Source organism: Manacus vitellinus, unplaced genomic scaffold (assembly GCF_001715985.3).
Source record: "Manacus vitellinus isolate BGI_N305 unplaced genomic scaffold, ASM171598v3 scaffold_40_pilon, whole genome shotgun sequence".
Classification (NCBI taxonomy): Eukaryota; Metazoa; Chordata; class Aves; order Passeriformes; family Pipridae; genus Manacus; species Manacus vitellinus.
In genome coordinates this window covers 5,760,400-5,781,737 of record NW_021940541.1, presented here as the reverse complement: position 1 = coordinate 5,781,737, position 21,338 = coordinate 5,760,400, and the positions used below count along the sequence as shown (strand labels likewise).

General features: G+C 43.3%; 1 protein-coding gene across 3 annotated transcripts in view; it reads left to right on the top strand.

Moving 5' to 3' along the window:
* Window positions 1–21,338, top strand: part of GRK5 (G protein-coupled receptor kinase 5) — an 86,051-nt gene that overhangs the window by 38,826 nt on the left and 25,887 nt on the right. For 2 of the 3 annotated variants that reach the window (XM_018078502.2, XM_029962020.1), the window contains exons 2-3: window positions 2,341–2,418; window positions 20,183–20,283. In XM_018078502.2, the coding sequence (XP_017933991.1) occupies window positions 2,395–2,418; window positions 20,183–20,283 (125 nt within the window). In that variant the 5' untranslated portion in view covers window positions 2,341–2,394. Of the gene's footprint in view, window positions 1–2,340; window positions 2,419–20,182; window positions 20,284–21,338 lie in introns of those variants that run through there. The other variant, XM_025895752.2, reaches the window with a different exon arrangement.

The window sequence follows — 21,338 nt, the reverse complement described above, 5'->3', positions numbered from 1 at the left end:
TCTGTATATGTGTGTGTATGTGTGTGCATTTAGCTCTACATATGTTGTATCCCATCAGGAATTGTATTTCAAAACACTGATCCAATCCCTGCAGAATTTTTTTCTTCTGGACTGTCCTGATTTGTTTCCCATTGTACAATTTGGGTGGGATGTAAATGTTATAGGTTATCTGTGGCAAAAAGGATATCAAATTTTTTGACATCTCCCTGGTGCACTTCAAATAGCAGATGATGACTTACAATCAGGTTTTATTTGTTAAGAAGCCAATATGTTACCAGGATCCAGAGTTTAAAACCAAATGAAGGAGAGAGAAGTTGTCATTATTGGATAAATTGTAAATAGCATTGAGTGGAGGACTCAGAAGATCTCCTAGATGGCTTCCATGCTGAGGCAGTGCCAGGAAGTTTTCCTTTCTTTGCAGTCTTCTGCATAGACAGTTACATTTAAGTACAAATGTTTTCTTTCATTAAAATGCATTATTTCTGTTTTCTTTTACATGAGAAGCATCTAGTGTGTCTGTGAATCTAACCATAAACTGTAAGGTCCAAATAAGAGGCAACTTTCAGCTTTAAAAAAATCTGGTTTTTTGTTTCACTTGCTATTCCTCTATTCCCTAGCAAGGAATCATGGAGGAAAATGCTGTTAAGATGCTGTAAACATTTGAGAGTGTCTGTGCTCTAAGAGCTGAAATGACCCATACTCAGATACCATCTAAAAGGACAGGAAATAGGATGAAAGATTTTTTTTTTTTAAACCCTGATATTAAGTTTTATGAGGACGTAAACAGTTTCATCCCCAAAATGGTCACTAAAAGAGAAGTACTGTACTTGTGAGTTTTAGTTTTTGGTGTATTTTTCATCACTAATACAGGTTTGTCTTTTATTTGTGGTCATTGTCATTTCCCAGACAAAATCAGGTCGTAATTCCAGATTGTTCAAGCAACCTGCTCTGTGTGTGTGTGTGTAAATATGCAGCTTCAGACTGGAGCTGCAAGAGCCAGCTGAGCACTGGCTAGATAGATGGGGAATAGCATTATTACTACATTGTGGTTTCCATGTCATTCCTGGGTTTGCTTAGCTGGGGTATCCATTACAGCCTGCCTTCAGATTTATTGCACCCAGCTCAGAGCAGTACATACATCTTCCAGTGGGCAAGAGTTCTGAAATTTGTTCTTCCAAGTGTTTGCCAGTTCAGTCTGATTTACCTTCTTTTTTTTTTTTTTTTTTTTTTAAACTTCCTCCTCATTTATCATTGCAGACAGCTTGTATTGGACCAGGTTATTTAATTGGTTTGGCAGGATTTTCTGGGATCCTCTTTTTAATACAGCCATGAAAGCTGTTAGGCTCTCTTCTTTTCCTTTTTTTTTTTTTCTTGAAAATACTTGAATCCAAAGGCTAAAGCTTTATATTCTGGGCAGTGCCAAGCAGGAATGTCATTAAGAACTTGTTGTCATTTAGCCACTGGGGTCCCATGCAGCACGTGCTTCCTTCGACTGCCTGCCATGGATCCAAAGCTTGAACTGAAGTGATTAATGTCTTGGCAGTGCACAAATAGTACTTCTTTTGTTTGTTCTGTAAATATGGTCCTGAAACTCATCAAAAGTCAGTAGTGCTACAATCCATAGGATAGGCAGAATTTTAAAATGTAGGCAAACTTTGTGTGTGAGATTCTCCTTTTTTTAATGCACTAAGGAAGCCAAAGAGAATTTGGCTCATAGTGTCTATTCCTCTAAATGGCCTCTCTTGTTTACTCTTGATCCTGAAAAATCTGCCTTCTGAAGGGAATGGGTCAAGGATCACTGAAAGTGATGGGCAAGTGTCTGTCTGCTTTGCACAAGTGTTGCTGGACCAAGGGGAAGACGTAAAACATGGGAGAGACACATTCAACCCAAAAGACTATACATTGAAGGAGTTCGCTTGGCACTTGAAATACCACTGTGACAAGAGTAACAAACATTCACTTTCTCTACTACTCAGAGAAATAATTTTACCTTCTGTGCCCACCTTCCTTTTGAGCAAAACCAAATGAAGTTGACGTCTCTTGTCACTGAACGCTTTCTGAAAGCTGGTTTGGCAAGGCTATGAAATATAAATGGATTAAATTGTATTGGTGTTAATTAAGAGAGACAGCCTCAGAAAATGCACCACTAGGATTTGGTCAAAATAAAGTGGCAGGATTTTAATAAGGCTGTGTATAGAGGTTTTACTTCCACCAGAAAATGATATTTATCCTTTGGATTTTTCATACAGAGTGTTCTGTTAAGGCCACATCCAAAATGAAGTTATAATGGTGAAATATGAGTGCAAATATTGACTTTTATTTTTTATATGTCTGTTCCAGGCGGAATATGAAATTGCTCCAGATGAAAAGCTGGGAGAGAAAGGAAAGGAAATCATGATGAAATACCTCACCCCAGAGGTAAGGGGCAGCCAAAGTGGCATTACTGAAGGAATGCTGCAAGGCACACCTTTGCTAAACAAGGTTGTTATAGGCTTTGTAAGCCAGACTTCTAAAATTTATGGTGGCAATCTCCAGTGAATAAACCTGTGAGTCTTATACAAATAGTCAGAGACAAAAAAGAATTATAATGCAATCCAGAGATTGACTTCTAAGGACGAAATTGAGCTTACCAGGGGCTTAATTCATCTGTGGACAAGCAGGGGACTTCTCTAGTTTCCTAGTGTGGGAAGCTCTGTGGTGTAATGCAAGAGATCTCAGTGCTACCAACAGATGCCCCAATTATTTCCTGTCCAGCTCAGGAGTGGTGGTGGCATTTCATGTACTGTTGAGTAGAAAGGACTGGCAAAACACGGTCTTTCGTAACCCTGTATTTTGGTACAGAAGTTCCCACTCCTCCCCCAGCACCGTTTTCCCCGGGGCATCCAGAGACGTGCAGGACTGGCAGGAGGCAGCAGGGTTTGGAGCTGGGAGGTGCTGCGGTGGTTCCGAGTGTTGCCTCCCGGGGCTGTGGGCAGGACAGGAGCTCGTGGGAGCAGCTGTGTCCACAGGGTGGCACTCCAAACAGAGAGACAGATCCGCTGCTGGGATTTGGGACAGGCTGCACCGGGACTGGCTCTGTTTTGGGGCGGTTACCATCATTTCCTGACCGCCTTTCACCTTTGCAACAAAAGTCGCTGCCAGGGAGCAGTAAACATCCGACTTCAAACACAAGAGCAATCCTAGGATTTTTCCTAAGTTGCTTTCGTAAGAGTAATCAAAGATGCACGACTGCTGCTTCAACTGTTTTACAAGAGAAATATGTTTGACCTTCAGGAGAATTAATGGCATTTTTGGCAGATGTCTTTCTCGAGTGTTTAAGTGGTACAATGTGTTTTGGAGGTGCAGGGGCAGAGCAGACCACTCTTTTTCCAGTCAGTCATTTTCCTACAATAAATTTCGATGCATACTTTCGGTTATCTCGGGCTGCACTTTGGGATCTGGTTTCATTTACTGAGCCTGGCTGGTTCCATGTGCAGCCATTGAGCACTGCCAGTACGAGTTCCTGCTGCCCATTCATTAGGGGCATGAAGTTCCACTGCTTTTTAAATCCACCAGAGTGACCTTTTGTTTTAAAATCTCTGTCAGAGGAGGAACGAGGGACAAATACTGGGGAAAAATATTTCCCACTGCTCCAGTTCCCATCTGGAAACGGGGAAAGGCATTTTGCTGATAGCAGAGCTAGTGAAGTGAGAGAAGGATAGCACTGCTTCTCTTCAGCCAGTGATGGTGAGGGTTTCCAGATGCCACAGCCCCTCACTGCTGTCCCATGGCACTCCTGCCATTCCTAGTGCAGCCAGAAGCACGTGGAATAGCTTAGTGAATGTGCAGTGAAGACCAATCTGAGAACAGTTGCTTCTTCATCCAGAAAAAATGGTTACTGGATGGTAAATTGTGTTACAGGAAGGAAAAATACTGGGGCTCCAGAGCTGGAGTTTCCATTCTCTGCCTGTACTTCTTATTTGACTTGTACCTGGTTTTTTCAGTATGTAAAATTGGCACAGCATATTTACAGTCAGTCCTGGAACTTTCCTGGTACTTGCAAGTTGCCTTAACAGCTTTGGGCAGAAGGAAACTAGATGACTTCCAGTGGTCCTTTCCAACATGCTCCTTTATGTGCAATCTAAACCTGCCTCCCTGGTGGTGGTGCTTCAATGTCTGCATTGGTCTTGCTGCACTTTTTTTCCTTAGTGAGAAACTTCTGCATCTTCCCAGAGCAACATGTAAGCCCTGCAGGGCAGAAAATACTTCCTACAGGTGAGGTTGACTGTCCCATAACAGTGGGTTGAATCCTAGATTTTCTGACAGGTTTCCCACACAACAAATGCTTAAAAAACTAGAGCAAGGCCTGGATTAATCTAATATTGTTTTGGATACCTGACTAAGGTACTCAAGTTAGGAGTGCAGATTACTTACTGCCCTTTCTTGCAAGACAGAGAAATAAGTATCTCCAAAGGACACATTTCAAGCCAGTAGAAGTCAGTGATTCAAAGCCAGGGTAGATGCTTGCAGTCCAAAGGAATTAATCTGGACCCAAATACCCTAATGGAATATCATCCTGGCCAGCAAAGAAACCTTATTTTCATTAGGATCTGCATTTCTCCATTTAGTTATCAGTCTCTTGAAAGGCACAAATTGCCACTGATTCCACAGGCTTCTGCTTTCAGCTGAACACTTCTTTTAAGTGGGTGTATGTCTGTGCTTCAAAGAACCTGATTGTCTTAATATAAAAATAGTGTGACATACAGCTTGACTGATAGAATAAAATTATAGGTTTAGTTCTTGGACAGATAATTTAGTCTTAGAATGTGAAGAGTATTTTTCTCAGAGTGCAGGATCAGAAGCAAAATGAAAACAAAAAGTAGACTTTGTGCTCTTTAGTATTTATAGATGACTTTTAGTTCTTTCTAAGGTTTTTAAATGTCATACATATTTAACATACAATGTGTCAGTGTATCATCATTCTAAAGTGTGTTCCTTTGCATAGGAAACATGAACTTTATTTGATAGAACATGTACTACTTGCACAGCAGAAAGGACAAGAAGGTCCTTTCCCAGGTGAATAGACATCCCACCAGTACCTACAGCCCATGGCACTCATGGAGCCACACTGCACCATCACCCGACTCCAGCCACTGGGAGCAGTGAATTCCCACCTGGAGAGCTCTGGGTGAGAACATCCAGCATCAGCCCCGAGGCCACTAAACAAACCCAACACTTGCCAAGATGGTAGAGTGGGTGGTGCTTTTTCAAGTGATCACAATTCAGGCTCCTCACAGCCCTGGCATCCTGAACTGCTCCCACGTGCTCGCTGGGGAGCTGCCAAGAGGCCAGAAATGTTTTGTCCCAGCTGACACCAGGGATGGCACAAGCAGGCTGGGCTTCCACCGTCTCCCTGACCTACAGGCAACAGCCATGACAAATACTGAGCATGTTCTGGCACCTGGAAGGGAACATGGGTGGTTCAGGCCTCCAAAGAGGTGGCACAGAGGGACAACCTCCCTAAGGATGTGGCAGAGTCCTCATCACTGGAGCTTTCCAAGATGCCATTGGACAGGGCACTACATAATCTCATCTAGGCCCCCTTTCCCGTGACAGGTTGTACCAGACAACATTCAAGGGTCCCTTCCACCCTGAGCTGTTCTACAATTGTGGGTGCTCAGGTCCTCACCTAGGAAGACATTGGTATTCCCTCTCTCTTGCCTGGAGTTCTCTGACACAGTCATATCCCCCAGCCCATTCTGGAGTGTTTGATGGCAGGGAAATGTGAGGAGCACATGTGATCTTCATGCTGAGGATGCCTAAATATAAGCATTCTTATGGCTTCCTTAGCAGCTTCACTTGAGTGGTGAGCAGGAGAGTGAGAACCCACAGAAGAGTTGTCCTGTAGCTGGACACACCCTTGAAACCTTCTCTGCAGAACTGCTCTTTCTCCATGCACAGGAGCAGCTCAGTGGCTGCCACACCAGCAAGGTCAAGGTTTTTTGACTGGAGTCTTGCTTCTTTAAGCAATTTGCTTTATGCTTTAACAATTGCCATGAAAAAGGCACTTAAAGCTGCCTTCTTGACTTAATAAGCCCATAAGGCAAAAGTCCAACCCACAGGAAGTCTAAAATTTCTGAGGTTGTGAAATATGATGGTAAAACTGCTAAAATGAATTGGTCACAAATATTTCTTCCCTGTTTTTTCCTAATCTCAGCAGTTGAGTGGAAAAGGTTTAGGTTCCAGGTCTGTCTGTAAATGACCTCAGTGCTCCACTGAAAAGTTGAGTTAAACTGAACCCAACCTGGCTTCATTACCTGGCTGCTTCTTGTACTGGAAGAGCAAAGAGATATATTTAGCTTTGTCCTGCTTTTAAATTATAGCTTTGCATCTCCATGCAGCATTTTTGCCTTCCTGCCTGACAGCTGCCACGCCTTACTCTACTAAATCACTAGCCCACTATTTGCTTTTTCACTGTAAATCACCTTGAGAGACTTGGAGAGACACTATATAAAACTAAATTGATTTGAAATGGCTCTTAAGACAGTCTCCATATGCCATTATAGTTTATATTTGGACTCAGCTGGGTACTAAAAACGTTACTGAACAGGATGTCTAATGTGTATTGTTATCCCCATTAAAATACTTCACAGAATATGAAGAACAGCAACAGCATTAGTTTTCTTATCTGAATTCCTGTCCGGTCTCCTTTCCTCCAGGAAATGCACAGAATAAAGGCCACGTTTGCACTTTCTTTGCTGAAAGAGGTTAGCTGGGCACAGCAATAACCTCCTTACTCCAGTCTAAGGCTAGCAATGGGTATTTTGATAAGCAAAAATATGTCTTTGTTTTTATGAACAATTATAGGATAAGGAAGGGAGGGAAAGGTCCCCTGAAAGGGACACTGGCTGATCAGCAGTGCCTGGCCTGGCTAAAACATGCTCTTCACTCAAATCAGTTCTTTATGGAGAAGAAAACATCTATGTAATATGGGTGAGGTGAAATCAAAATGACATATGAACCCTTCTGCTGGGCAAAGCCACGCAGCTGAGTCGGGCTCCTGCTCCCAGACACCCTCTCTCAGCTCTGTGCATCACCAGAGGATTGGTTTTGCACACCACTGCTTTAATCTTGACAACAAGGATCTTTGCCTTTTGTTGCTTTCTCCTTGAGATTTCTTTCCCCCTTCTTATTTTCACCACCAAAATAAATGCAAACTTCAGCAGTTGTGCTTTTGGGTGAGTCATCTTGGCCGATCACTAAATCCTTGCATCTCCCAGAAGGAAAGTATCACATCTTAATGATTCTGGCTGAAACCTGGAAGGGCAGGTCATACCGTACCAAGAATTGGATTCAAGTACTGAGACCTTTTCCTCTAACTGTTTAGTTTTACTAAAAGCCTTCTAGGGAACACGTTATAATTAGTTTTTGGAATGGCCAAAACAAAAGCTGAATGTCACTCCGAGGGGAAGCACTGAAAGATAGAAACATTAAGCTTCTGTAAAGCAATCTGCAGAGTTTAATACGAGACAGAAGCTTTGTGTTTTGAAAGGTGAGCCTTCAGGGACTGTTTTCTACCTCGTTACCTTTCTCCTACAAATTCAGCTTATATCACTTATATCCAGAGAGTCTGTCCCCCTGTAAGCTTATTATCTTGCTGATAAAAGGCCAGCACAATATCGCTTTTTGCTGGCTATAAACCCTAAAGACTTTGTCCAAGAGTTATCTCCACAGATAGTTTTCAAATTTTTCTAAACCCTGTGCATTTCATTAATGCCCCAGTTGGAGTAGGCAATGAATGAAGTGCCTGTCTGAACACAGTGTGTTACGTGGACTCGGGATGGGCTAGAATTATTTACTTGCTCAAAGCTTTATTCACTGTGTCCTTTGGGTTCCTATCAGGAGACTTTTCAGGATGCTAAATACTTAAGTAGAGATCCTGGCACGGCTTGAGCCAGGGAGAATTTTGCCATTTAATTAATTACCCTGGGACTTCACCCTTTGCCTCGATGGATTTCTCATCTCCCCTTTCTATTGACTTCACTACTCTAGGAGCAGCATTTCAGGCAGGGATGATAGCATTACTGAGGCCTGTGCTTTGCAGCTCACATAATCAATACGTAATCCAGTCTCCAGAGAAATCAATGCATAATTTTGTTGTTGTTGCCGAGACAGCACGATCAATATCTCCACTGATCACTGTGTCTTCTTAGTCCAGCAAAGTACCTTCTCACTGTGCTTTCTGAATAAGCTCATCTTTCCCAAGTTCAATTCTGGGAAAGTGTCTGAGCAGCAGAACGGCAACCTTGTTACTCACATTAATGCTTTCTAGTCAGAATTTGTTTAATAAGCGTTTGTCACTGGGGCTAGGCTGTAATACAGTGTGGCAGAGGAATCTGAAAAATCACAGGGCTGCCTTGATTAGGAGTCCCTTTGCTGTGGTCTCAGGCAAAAAGGCATTTTCTCACGGTTTGCTCAAGTCCTGTTTCCTCATCCTTTACCCACTGTTTATAATACAAATGTTAGTTAACTAAACACTTACTGAGGGCTTCTGTCTCTTGCAATGGTGCCAAACTGCAGAAGAGCCTGTGGAAACAGCACGGAGCCTGCCCTGTCCCGAGGATGCTGCCCAGGTCCCTGGGAGTCCGGTGTCCTGTTTTCAGGCTCACAGAGGGCTGCATTTGCAATGCATTTGCTCAGACTGGTTGAAAGTTTAGACCAGAGTCATTAAGTCCCCTGGGTTTATGCTAATCAGTGCTATTAGTCGAAGCTCTGCTTTTCCTTGTTGCTTTGGAGAGGTTACACTCTCTGGTTCACGTGCTTCTTAACTGTTTGTCATTTGTGGTCAGGAAAAGCACTGGGATGCTTTGGCCATTGGGCAGAAGCCTTCTGGCTTCCCTGTGTTTGCTGGAATTACTCTGACTTGACCCTTTAGAAAATGGAAACTTGCTTCTGCTAATTGATGTCAACCACACAAGTAAACCTGGCTTACAGCTGTGTGCTGAGGCAGGGCAGGCCCCCCAGGCTGCTCCAGCTCCACTCCCAGACCTGCCAGGGCATCTAAAAGGACACTGCAAATAAACCAGGGCATCCAAGAGGACACTGCAAATGAAGAGCCGTCTGCTCAGGATTATCTGGGAACAGGAAGGATGTACTTGTCTGCCCTTGGCTAATGAATATACTCATAGTTTCCTCCTCTCCATTTCAGGGGTCATCTGTTCCCTATCCCCTCTGCATACCCCTCACAACTTACCCTTTAGTTTGTAGGGATTACCCAGTGGCCAGGGCAGTTAATTCCAACAGCCTTTTAGGACCATTCAGCTTCCCCAGAAACAGACTCTTCTGCCTGAAAACTTTACCCACTTGGGAAAAAAAAGGAATCAGCCTTTTCCAGCTGTCTGGAACACTGGCTTGCAGAAAATCCAGGAATCTGCAGGAGATGGCTTTTGTGTGTTTGCACAGAATGACATTAAAATAGACCTCTGGTGAGTCCAGCCTCTTAAGCTCCCAGCACACATATTGCAGCCTTGGAGGCATCTGGATTGGAGAGATGACGTGGCTCTTTCTGCCCACTGGCTACAGGGACCTGGGAAGGCTCCGAGTGTCTCAGCTTTTAGATGATAAAGTGTGATGAGGTGAATTCCGTGCTGGTGTAATGCAGAAAACATTAAATTACTTTGCATGGCATATCCACACAGGTTTCTGTGCATAATTTCTCAATGCTACGGAGCCCTTTGAAGACCTGACCTCCCCAGCCCTTCCATCCCTGCCTGTGACTTGCAGCAACTTTCCCTGGTTGGTTCAGTTTCAGATTTCTTAAGCTAAAAACATAATGGGTCAACAAATGTCTCCTGAGCTCAGGATCCATTGTGCTAAACTCAGAAGCAGTAACGGGGAACCACATGCTTGATCCCAACAAAGAAGAGAATGAAGAGGCACATGATGAGAATGGAAGTAAAACACAGCTTATTTCTCACCTGATTCCCTTGTAACAGGAAATTAGAATTCTGGAAAAACCTCTGTAGGCTTCAGGATCTGAGTAGCCTCACAACAACAGGGCCAGGCAAATTCAGATGAGATACCTGAGGCTGACACCTTTGACTGGGATGATGCAACTAGAAGAATCACTAAGCTGATAATGTTAGTGTGCTGTTTTAACCTGGGACCAGGTATCATGGGGTTACCATAGGGAGTACTTTCAATTTCACAGAAAACAAATGTATTTCCATTCCTTAAAATGTCACTAGATAACTGCAAAAAATAATATTTAAAAACCAAGTCTTTTGATTACAAATTGGATTAGACATAACCAGCATATTTAAGTTGTGGATATGTGGCACTTCCAAGCTGTTCATGTGTAATATTTTTTCCCGGTACCGCCACAACACTTACAAAAGTCACTTTTACCTGCATGCCAAGCCTCAGCTTGTATGTTAATTTATTATTTTTTGATCAAGTCAGACTCTGACCTGAGTCAAAAATCAAGCATATAGCGATTTTATTATCGTGGCACAGATGCTGTTTGTCCAACAAGCAAAACTGAGGAAGAGTGGAATATGCCACTGCAAACAGCATGTCATCCCCTACAATAAATGTCTTCCCCCTCGGTCATTTGCAGATGGCTGTTGCCATATGACTGTTAATGGGCCGTGTGACCCAGGTGATTAGGGAATGCCCTGTTTCCAGCAGTGATTTTGTTTGCTTTCCTGGGTGTTTCCAGTCTTTCCCCTGCGTGGGCCACTGGTTCCTGCCTGATGTTTGTTTAATTCGCTTCCTAATTCTTCTCCAGACCATCCTGGGTTATCTTTTGGATTTTCGTTTCTTCATTCAAGCGTTTCCTCGGGATTTGACCATTTGCTAATGGGAAAAGGCAAAGGCAAATTCTGCAGAATCCCCCCACAGCTGGTGGCAGGACAGCCTGGATGAGGCTTCGTGCATGAGCTGCCTCCATGCAAAGCAAACAGCTCGTGGGCTTCAGTCCAGGGAGTGCTTGCAAGGGAAGGGTTACTCATGTTTACAGGCTTGTAAGTCTCAGAGGAGTGAATTCAAGCAGGGATCTGTTTGTTTTCCTGCAGGAAAGCCATTCAGTAATGTTGAGGTTGTAAATGAGTGTTTATAGATTTAGGGATTTTTTTTTTAATGGAACAAATGACATTTGGTTTACCAGAGGAAGCCAAGTTATGACTGTTGCAATATAAGCTTGCTTGCTAATGTTTAGGCTATCCATCAGTGCAGGAGCATGTTAAAAGGTAGAAAGATTCTGATAAGAGGCTGAACACTGGATGCTCTCCAAACCTATTAAGCACACGTGATGAGAGAAAAAAACTTCCTGGGAACAGAAGCTTTCAGAATGGTCCTGTCATCTTTGTTGCTACTAATAGTGACAATACTGTTGTTTTCCCAGAAAGCTTTATCAAACATCTGGCTGCTTGTAGTAATGCACTATAGCCATGGCTCCTCTGGGTTGGTAAAAAAAGTGGTTATGTGACACTTCCAAGGGTTGTGAGTAGCCCAACTTTGGGGCAGGTAGAAAATCCTGCTTCTTTTACTCTGTTTCTAAAGCCACCCTCCTCATCCTGCTGTCAGCTACTGGTACAGGTTATTTCATCTACTTTCATCCCTTAATCTGTGTGCAAAGTGCTTTTAAGGCAGAAAAAAAAAGCAACAAGTAAAACACAGTTTCCCTTCGCCCGCTTTAAAGCAAATTTATATGAACCCATTTCAGCTGGCTGGTTTATGAGCACCCCTCCACCAATAAACCTATTGTCTACAGAAAGGAGGAAAAATGTGTTTCTTTGGCAAAGAAACCTCTATAAGCAGGTTTCTAAAGAATTATTTAAAAAGTATGTGTGGGAAAGGACTGGGGTTCAAAGATACTGAAAAATATCCTGCCAAGCACTTCTTGTGAGGCCCAATTTTTCACTAATTGAAGTCAAAAGCATATCTTCTGTGCTGACCAGTTTAGATCCTTAAAATGAGCTGTACCAAAAAAACCACGGCTGGTTGGGATTGTGGTAAGTGTTTCTATTTAATTGAAGAGTATGAAGTCTGCAGCTGATTCACTGGACTTGCAAAAGAAGATGATGAAGCAACTAAATTTTGTCTCGTGGGACAATTTGTTATTTCAAAATTATTTTCTATGGGGCTTTGAGTGTTTAAGCTCTGATCACCTATAGGAGCCAGGAAGAATTTTCTCCTTCTTGATCTAAGCAGTCTTTTCTCTTATTTTGTTGCTCCAAAACTCATGTTGTGGTTATACCCCCCAAATTTCTCTGAATCAAATAAGTCGAGATTCCAAGGAAACCACACTTTGGATTGAAGAGCTTTCTGTAGGAAACATGTTGACTCACACCATTTGCATGGCTGTTGCCACTATCAGGAACAGAAACGTGGTTTCCAGAAAGGAGCAGCTACAAAAATGTCTGATGAGAAGAGAAAAAACAAGGTATAGCCAGATAGCTATAGGCCCTGGACTAACAGGAGATCCCTGAAAAATATTTCATATACTTCCCATGCACTTATCAGAAAGGAAACCTTGGTGGTTGCAGAGTTTCTCCAAGGAAGGGCACAGTTCTAGACTGCAACTTGTACCCCAGCACCAAAGAGGAAGGAAATCTAGAGAGGAAACTTGTCCTTTTCCTACTGGTGGGTTTGATGAGGCACAAGAGGCACCCTAGGGAGTCCAGATCAAGTGAGTGGGCCTGAAGCTCCATCAGATCTCCTGCAAGAACTGAGGTGTTGAGCAAGGCCTTCTGTGATGGATCAGCACAACCCCTCCAGGCAGAGGAACGTGCTCAGCTGTTTGCTCAGGGCTCTGTTGTCTCCAGTCATTGTGTTTTTCTGTGTGTCAACCTGTGTTTTGATAGTTTAGTAGAATATGAGGGAAAACAGATTTGTCATGACTCCAGATCAGCTTGCAGCTGCCAAACAAACCCCAGAGTTCAGAGGCACTGCTGATTCCCTTCACTGATCTGCCAGCAAGGGATCCTGCCCTCAGTGCTGAAAATACCATGTGGTCAGAGAACAGGACCAGGTTCAACATCTTCCCTGCCACTGACCCACTCTGTAATCGTGGATGGGGCATTTCATGTCTTTGTCTTCTCCTCCCACTCTCAGGGCTGGTGAGATCAGTTGGCTTTGGAAGCTCTAACTCTCATGACCTGTGTACATAGTGCCTGGCATTACAGGCCCCCACACTTAGGTATCATGTCTACACACTGTCATAATGGATAAATTGCTACTAATAACACAGCTGCCTTCCATGCTCCCTGTCCACCTCACTGCCAATTCCTACATCTGTCATCTCAAAGCAAATATCCTGAAATTATGAAGCCTTTTGCTTTACTGGTTTGCCTCATACAGACCCAAATGACTGTGGTAGGGGAAAAAAAAAGTAAAAAGAAAATGCAGAAGTTGATGACTTAAAGTGTTGCAGCTGCTCCTGATGTAGAATTGGCTGTTTACTACAAACAGAGCTAAAACTGAACAGATAAGATCAGACACAGGGCAAGGCAAAAGAATGTTCCGACATATTTGTGCGTAACACCAAAAAGCATCAGGAGGCTGCATGTGCTGTGACAGCTGTCCTTTCTCTCACCAGGGACTTCCCAAAATCTACAACCAAGACACTCCATCTCCTCCTCCCCTACTTCCCTCTGCATTTCTCAGTTGGGCTTGGTGATCCTGCAGGTCTTTCCCAACCTAGAGCACTCTTGGATTCTCACTGTCAGCCCCTTCGTGCTTCCCCTCTGTCAGTCCCCAGCTGCACGGTCAGAACTTCCCAGGCTGTCAATGGCACTGGATCTCAGCTGGCGTTGGCCTGCCCCTGACCCCCCAAAGTGGGGAGCTGAGGTGACATCAGGCACCCAGAGTGGCTCCAGATGTCTCCCTGCAGTGGGGAGAGCAGAGCCCACGCTGTGCCCTGCACTGGTGTCTTCCCTGCTCTCAGGGCAGCAGTGCAGACCCCAGTGGAGACACCACAGGCCAGTTCTCGGGGTGAATCTCCTGCCACAAGGAGCAGATAAGCCTCGGAGGTGCAAAGATGCACAATTTTGTGGCCTCTGTTTTGCCTTCCGTTTTCTTTCCCCTTTGAAAATGTGCATTATCTGAGCACATGAACTTGTCTCTCCCTGATTTTGTGCCTACCAGCATGACTTGCATACATCTACCCAGTCTCCCTTTTCCTAGTAACCTCTCTGCTTACTGTCCTCCTTATGACTCCTTATGAGGGTTTGCCTCAAAGGGCTGAGGACAGTCACCCCTGACAGTCACAGCATTGCTGCCTGTCCTGGTAGCTGCTCCCCCTGCCAGCTGAGCCTTCCTCCAGCATCTGGGGAACGATGTGACTCTGCAAAAGCAGCAGCAGAAACGGCATTGCATTGTCAGCCTGCCCAGCCTGGACACAAACCATTGCTCCCCAGAGCTGCTCTCGGGTCACGGCCGTGTGAGTGCAGATCAAATGCAGAAACACCACAGCTGGAGAAAGGCAGAACCTCCAGGTTTTTGTGTGCGAGCTCTTCCCATCCCATCATGCACCGTCTCACACGAAAGTTCATTTTAGCCTGTTTCTTTCATAGTTTTGAGGGCTCTACTAGTAGCAAATCTGGAGATTTGTAGATAGATTATATGTGGAACGTTGCTGTCAACATCTGAAAATACACACATCATTAAGACAAATGCTTGGAACCAGAGACAGCTCGAGAAAAGTTATGCCCTTGAACTTTTGTCCATTGATGAAACATTTTTAATTGTTTTAAGCTAGTTTGTTGTGGAATGTTTTCATAACCTGAAACATAACATATGCTGCACATTATTTATTTTACGCAAGTGACTTTTAAAATAACTCCTCGTGTTTCAGTGTCGTGGCTGCATGCCTGAAACTTGCCAGGAAGGCAATTGTGTTTATGACAAAAGTTTGCATGAGGTCTGTTCAGTCTAAAGAGTGCCGTGTCCTTCTGGTTCATATGGCTTTTGTAGTGATGAACAGTTGTGCTTTAAGGTACTGTGATGACTCACATCCACTCTGGCAAGAGTTGGTAGAAAATGAAAGCCTGGATTTCTAGGTTTCTGTTCCTTATTCACTAATTGCAAGCTACAGTTGGACTGGTTTGTGGAATCTGAGCACCTCCAGCTTTCGTGTATCTCAGTGAGGCTTCTTTGATTTCATTTAGAGATGATGATCAGCCCTTCTGCGAAACACATCTCTCAACCTCCCGTTCACTGCTCTGTAAAATATTGTGAGATTGCCACCTAGCTCATGAAGACTTAATCAGGCAATGAAGCTTTAATATTTGCTGGTTCTTAGATGAAAGGATCTGTGCAAGGATAAAGAATTACCCCGTTCTCTTTCTTGCAAAGGCAGTCTGACTGAACTCGAAGCTCTCCCTTTTTCTGATCAGAAGTTCAGGGTTCTGCAGGCTCTTCCATTTATTGCTTTAGGAGACAGTGACGATGGAGACAAGTGTCCTTGAAGCAGGACTGATCATTTGCAAAGAAGATACTTATTCCCTTGCTCAGAGCTTCGGGTTTCCTTTGGTGAGCACTCAGCACACAAACTCCCTTCCTCAGCTGTTCTCAGGGCCATGCCATGTGCCTGTGTTTTATGGAGCCCAGTGTTTTGCAAAATCATTTATACAAAGGACTGGGAGAGGGCTCAAGAGCCTCTTGCACTGAACAGAGATCAAATACACTTAGATGATCAACAGATGTCTGAGTGCCCTTGGAGGTCTTTCAGACCTCTGAGAACAGATTCCACAGTATTCATATGCCTGTTCTTCTGCTTCCCTGTGTGAAAATTTTTCTAAAAAAGCCTTCATATCCAATTAAGTGGATTTCTTCACATCATTCCCCCAGTGTAGAGCAGAATATGCAGAATAATTGATCCCTGCCCTCTTTATTAAAACCATTTTTATATTAAAAGACCTTTGTCATGTTTCACCCTTGCTTTTCCAGACTAAACAGATTTAATTCCCCAATGCTTTCCTTTGGGGCTTTTTTTCCCCAGACATAGTTCTCGACTCTCCAGGCACTTGGTGCTCTTGTCAGCTGTCTGTAGTTTTCTGAAATGGTGAGTGAGTGTCTTTAGCTGGGGTCTCAACACATCCCTCTCAGTTCCCTTTGTCATTTGGGCACTTTTTCCATGGAAACAGCAGCATTACACACAATAAACCAACTCTGCTCATGCAGGTTTGTGCTGTATGTGCAGAAGTAACTCAGAAGTAACTGAGCACCCTTTTCTTTTTTTCTCAGATAACCACTAATGCAATTCCTAGTTACATTCTTTTCTTAAAAATTAAGCAAGAGGCATCATAAAACCAAGATGTTGCTTTGCCAGCAAAATATTTATACAAAGGTTTTCAGTTTCTGGTCATAAAGGGGAAGATACAGGAGGTAGGAGATTTTGGTTAAAACCTGGTGAAAGTACTGTGGACTTCTGGAATCTTATTACATTGTGTGGTCAAAGAAGATAACGTGATGAGAGAAATTTTTGTTGTAGGATCAATTTAAGCACTTCTTGTGCTGCCAGAGTCTGGCCATTAATCTGGTTTAGGTTCCATCAGCTTTACCCTGGTGTTACTTTGTTGAGTTGACTGGCATAATTTCTGATTTATGTTACTGTAAAGGAGTTCAAGAATCGCTTTCCTTGCCTTCAGGAAACAGAATAGCCATTAGAGAAAATATGGGACTGTACTTGTTAAAACTCCCCAGTGTTTTGTTTTGAATGCAAGAAAATGTAACTGGTTTCTGCAGGTGTTTCTGAAGAGTTAGCAGAATATTCTTTGTCACAAACTCAGAGGTAATGGTCTTAATCGTGGTGTATTGCTCTCCTAGCTGCCACAGGACATTTAATATGTTGGAAAAGGTGTCTCTGTTCCCCTGTAAAAGCTGAATTTGCTTTTACAGCCATTGCCCATAATGCAGCAGGAGAATGGTGTTAATAACCGTTTCACTGGGGCTGCAGAAATCTTCTGCACCTCTCCAGGGAAGAAGCAATTTTTTCATCTGTAAATGGCCAGAGTGTTACCTTTGGAAGCTTTCACTCTTGGGATCCAAATGCTTCCTTGCACTCATAACCTGTGCTGCCTAATTGTTCTCCAGGGGAGCAAAAGTCAGTTGGTGGGTTGGGTTTTGGCTTGTAATTGTTTCTGGCTTTGTTTGAACATTTGAAGGCTGTAGGTATGCACAGTACTCACACAGGGAAAATGGCATCCATGGCTGTTTAAGGGGAGCAGTGGGAACTATGAAGTCTCAAGGAAAATCTCAGGAAGGATCATACAAAGGCTCCCTAGAACCGTGTGCAGGATTAGAAAGGGTTGGGTGTGCTTCTCTCATGCACGTGGTGCCCTGAACACAAGGAGGGGTTGCAGAATGACATAAAATGTTTTGCTGGGCCTGCAGAACCTTTGGAAATTATCAGCCTCTGGAAAAAAAAAAAAGGTGAGTTTTTTTTGGTTATAGAAAATGAAATGGTCTAATAAAGTGTTTGCACTACACTGTAAGGCTTTAGTCCATGTCCAGGATGTCAGTGTGTTATGTCTTTGCCTACCTTGATATTGTTAGCTGGCCCTCAATTTGTTCAGAGGAAGCAAAGATTCAAAGGTCAGCAATGACTGGTTTTGAAAAACCAGTGGTGAATGTATCTCCCACAAACTTGGAGAGAGGAATCACAGTTTGTGTCATTCTTAAATAATTCCCACATTGTCTGACCATTTCTTTTTCTTGTTCTTCCCCCTGTTCCCTCCAAGAATTTAATTTCTTATTATGAATAAGAGTTAGCTGATGCTTATAATTTTTTTTTTAAATGTACTTTGATCTCAGAAGAAGTTTGATGGATTTAGTACTCTAGTAATGCATCCTGGGCATGATCTTCAACACTAACCTCAAGGCAACTTACCTTTCATTGGGAAATGAATTCCCATAGGGACATGAAGTTGCCTGGTATGAGTAAGAATCAGGTCACTTGGTCTAGATGACTAATTATGCAGTGTAGTACTTAGCTTTTGGATTCCAGCTTTGACCTATAAATGTAGAACAAGTTCTAGATTTAGGTACTAGTAACTTTAGTTACAGGTTCTAGTGTCAGTTTTCCTGAAGTGCTGCTCCATTCACCTCAGACAACCTTCCTGATTCACAGCAGTACAAACACTGTGGAGTTCAGTGGTGTTTCTGGACCATGTAAATCAGAGAGATGTTCATCTTGAACTGGATTCACTCAGGCACATACCAGCTTTGGGCTGCAAATGTTACCCACTGAGTACAAAAACTGTACATGAAAGGTATTAATTCATCTATCTCTATCCAAAATCACCTGAAATACTGCTAATCATTAGGCTTTGGTTTATATCTCAGTATTGCTTTAAAAGGCTTTTTTTTTAAAATCTGCTTCCCTTCTTCTTTCCCCCCAACAGATTCAATGCTTTAGGACTGGAAAATGGGACTTCTGAGTTTTTTTCCTAGTTCTTTCACTGCTTCACTCTTGCCTCTACTTACTCTCTTGAACTAAAACTGGGGCTTAGATTTCATCATGGGCATCTATAGTTAAGGATTTCTGTAAGTTTTCTGGTTTACTGAGACTTGTTCTACAGTTCTCAGTTCCTGTCAGCCTCAGTGGTCAATCAAGCTGAGAATGTCTGGCTTTGTCTCAGTCTCCTCAACTTCTGGATGATAACATGGGGGCTTAGCTGCCTCTCAAGAAACTATGAAATTTCTTAATTATTAGTAATCTACTCTGTCTGTGATTAAAAATAGTTGTTCCCTAGATATCTTTTGCTGAGGAAATGGAGGAATATATTGAGGAAATGAGGAAACATTCGGGTGAGGTCAAAGGTATCCCCAGCACGTTCTGCAGATGGTCTGTCAAGGCTGAACAGTGAGGCTGCATTACACAGCATGCACAGACAGTCCTCTAAACCACATTCCTATTTGAAAACATTCAAGTGGAACAAACTTACTTTTTCATGTCACAAGCAGGATCAGATTCACATTTCAGCAGCGGGAAGGAAAAGATAAAAGACTTAATTCAGCTTTCCCCATGCTGGGGATTTTCTGTGGCTCCACCTCTGCCCCTTCCTCTGTCCTTATTCCCAGTGTTTTTGAACTCTGCCTGCACTGTGTTTCAGTGCTTGCCAAGACATCTCCAACTAAGGATGAGTTAATGAGAACATCTGGCCAGGAATGAGTGATGATGCTCTGTGACCCACCCACTCAGCACATCTGGTGGTCATGGCCACGGATGGGGAACCTTACAGAGTGTTAAGGCTTCTGCAGGGAAAGAGGATTTTGTCATCTATGGTGGATTTATTGTAAATACCTGAATTAAATTGTTTATATAAAGGGACTTTCATGTAAATGGGAGAATTGCCTATAAATAGGTGCACATACACACACAAATATACACTTTTTAATACAATTACAGTGTGCATTCAATGAGTAAGAATGTAGACTGCCTAAAAACTGTCTTTTTAGATAATTAATCCCAAACATCTTAAACTGGTTAACCATCAAGGCATACTGCAAGAGACCTCTCTTTGGCAAGGGCTTTTTGAAGGGGCTGAATGTACATTGTCTCCAAAGGGAGGAGAGGATGAAAAGAGTTTATGTGCTTGGTTGGCAAAGTTCCTCTTTGAAAATATCATTTTAAAGCTGCTGAATTATTCTTTTTCCTTTTAAGGGTGAACCAAGGTGTTCATCCAGACACTTTTGTGAACATCTTCATATATATATATATACGTATATATATATATACGCACACACACGCACACCAGTGCTCTGCTCTTGTTTTGCTTTGCTGGATTTTTCAGACAGCACAGTGAATTGCCCATGAAGTGAAAACACTGGGCAAGTTCTCTTTTGTTTAATAGAATGGCCTGTACACAGTTCAGGCCAGCACATTTTTCATGGGATGCAAGGGAGCAGTTCAAAGAATTGGCAAGGAGTGTGTCCTGCATATTCATGAGGCTGGGCAAGGAGGTGAAGGTACAGGAGAAGGCAGAAAAGCAGTGTGGGGATAGGGTGGAATGTGGAGGAGTTGCCACGGTATCCTATTTTACTGCTGTTTGACGTAAAGCTCCTTTGCTTTTACACAACCGCTGGAATCGAATGGAAGCGGCTCAGGGCATAAATAATGAATGTGCCATTTACACGTTAAGAGAGGAGAATCTGCACCTCATCACTGACTTAACGTGCCCCTCTCTTCTCTCTCCAGTCTCCAGCCTACGTTGCCGAAGTCAGTCAAGACCTTGTCCAGCAGACAGAGGAGAAACTCGAAAACAGCCCCTGCAAAGAGCTGTTCTCCCACTGTACAAAGTAAGTATAACTCGATCCCCAAAGATCACAGGGCTGCAGCCAGCAGCTCGTGAGGAATGTGTCAGGTGGGGAGAAACACTGCAGTTCGAACCTGAGGCAGGTATCTTTGGCTTCTACTCCTGATCCTGGAGGCATAGCTGACAAGGAGTGAAGTCATTTCATCTGAACAAAATGCAACAAATATTTCCATGCCATTATATACACTACACACAGGCCCTTACTGTTTCAGGTATTTGACAGTGTTCTAGCCAAGTAAACCAGCCATGGATTTCATGCTGTGTGAAAAGAGCTACGATGATAATGTATCCAAAGAAAACATCTCTGTTTCAAAGTGAATAAAAATTAAGTGGCTATACGGTCCATTTAGACAGAGGAATGTGCAGACTTGCTCCGCATGGCTTTTCCAGAAAATCTTCACCAGGAGAATGGGACTTTTTTAATGCTTTCTGTCTGCCCTTGGCGTTCCAACCAACGGGCATTATTTCCCCCTTTGTCTGGGAAAAGGCTTATCAGTTCCTGCAGCGGGGAGGCGATTGGGGCCATTATGTGCTAAAGCTCCAGGTATGCGATCTGCCTTTGCAAACGCTGGCCAGTAGCTCATAACCCAACGAAAATATGAAAAGGAGGGATCATCACACGCCGGCCCATGTGGTTTCTGGCCGAGCGCGGTTTGTTTTCCCTGGATGATGTAATGGGGATTTGTAACATTCGCTCCGCTGTCATTCATTGTTTTGACTCATTTCATTGACCTTTTCTGTTTTCAGTTATTCTTTGCGTTGGTAGGAGCTGTGGGTTATTTCTGGCCCTCTCTTAGAGCGTGGCGGGTGCCGTGTAGAGATGCTCTGCAGCTCATACCGCTGGTGTGTGCCAGTCCCAGCGACAAAGGCAGAGCTGTGCTCCACACAACCCCCCCTGATGCCTGCTCCCAGTCCTCCAATCGCTTTGAAAGCTGACAGTTCCCTCTAAAATGCACTTCGTTGTTGCCAAAGAGGGGGAACTCAAAAGCAAACAACTGCTGAAAGGCAGCTATTGTTCTTCTAAAATACGTGGGGCTT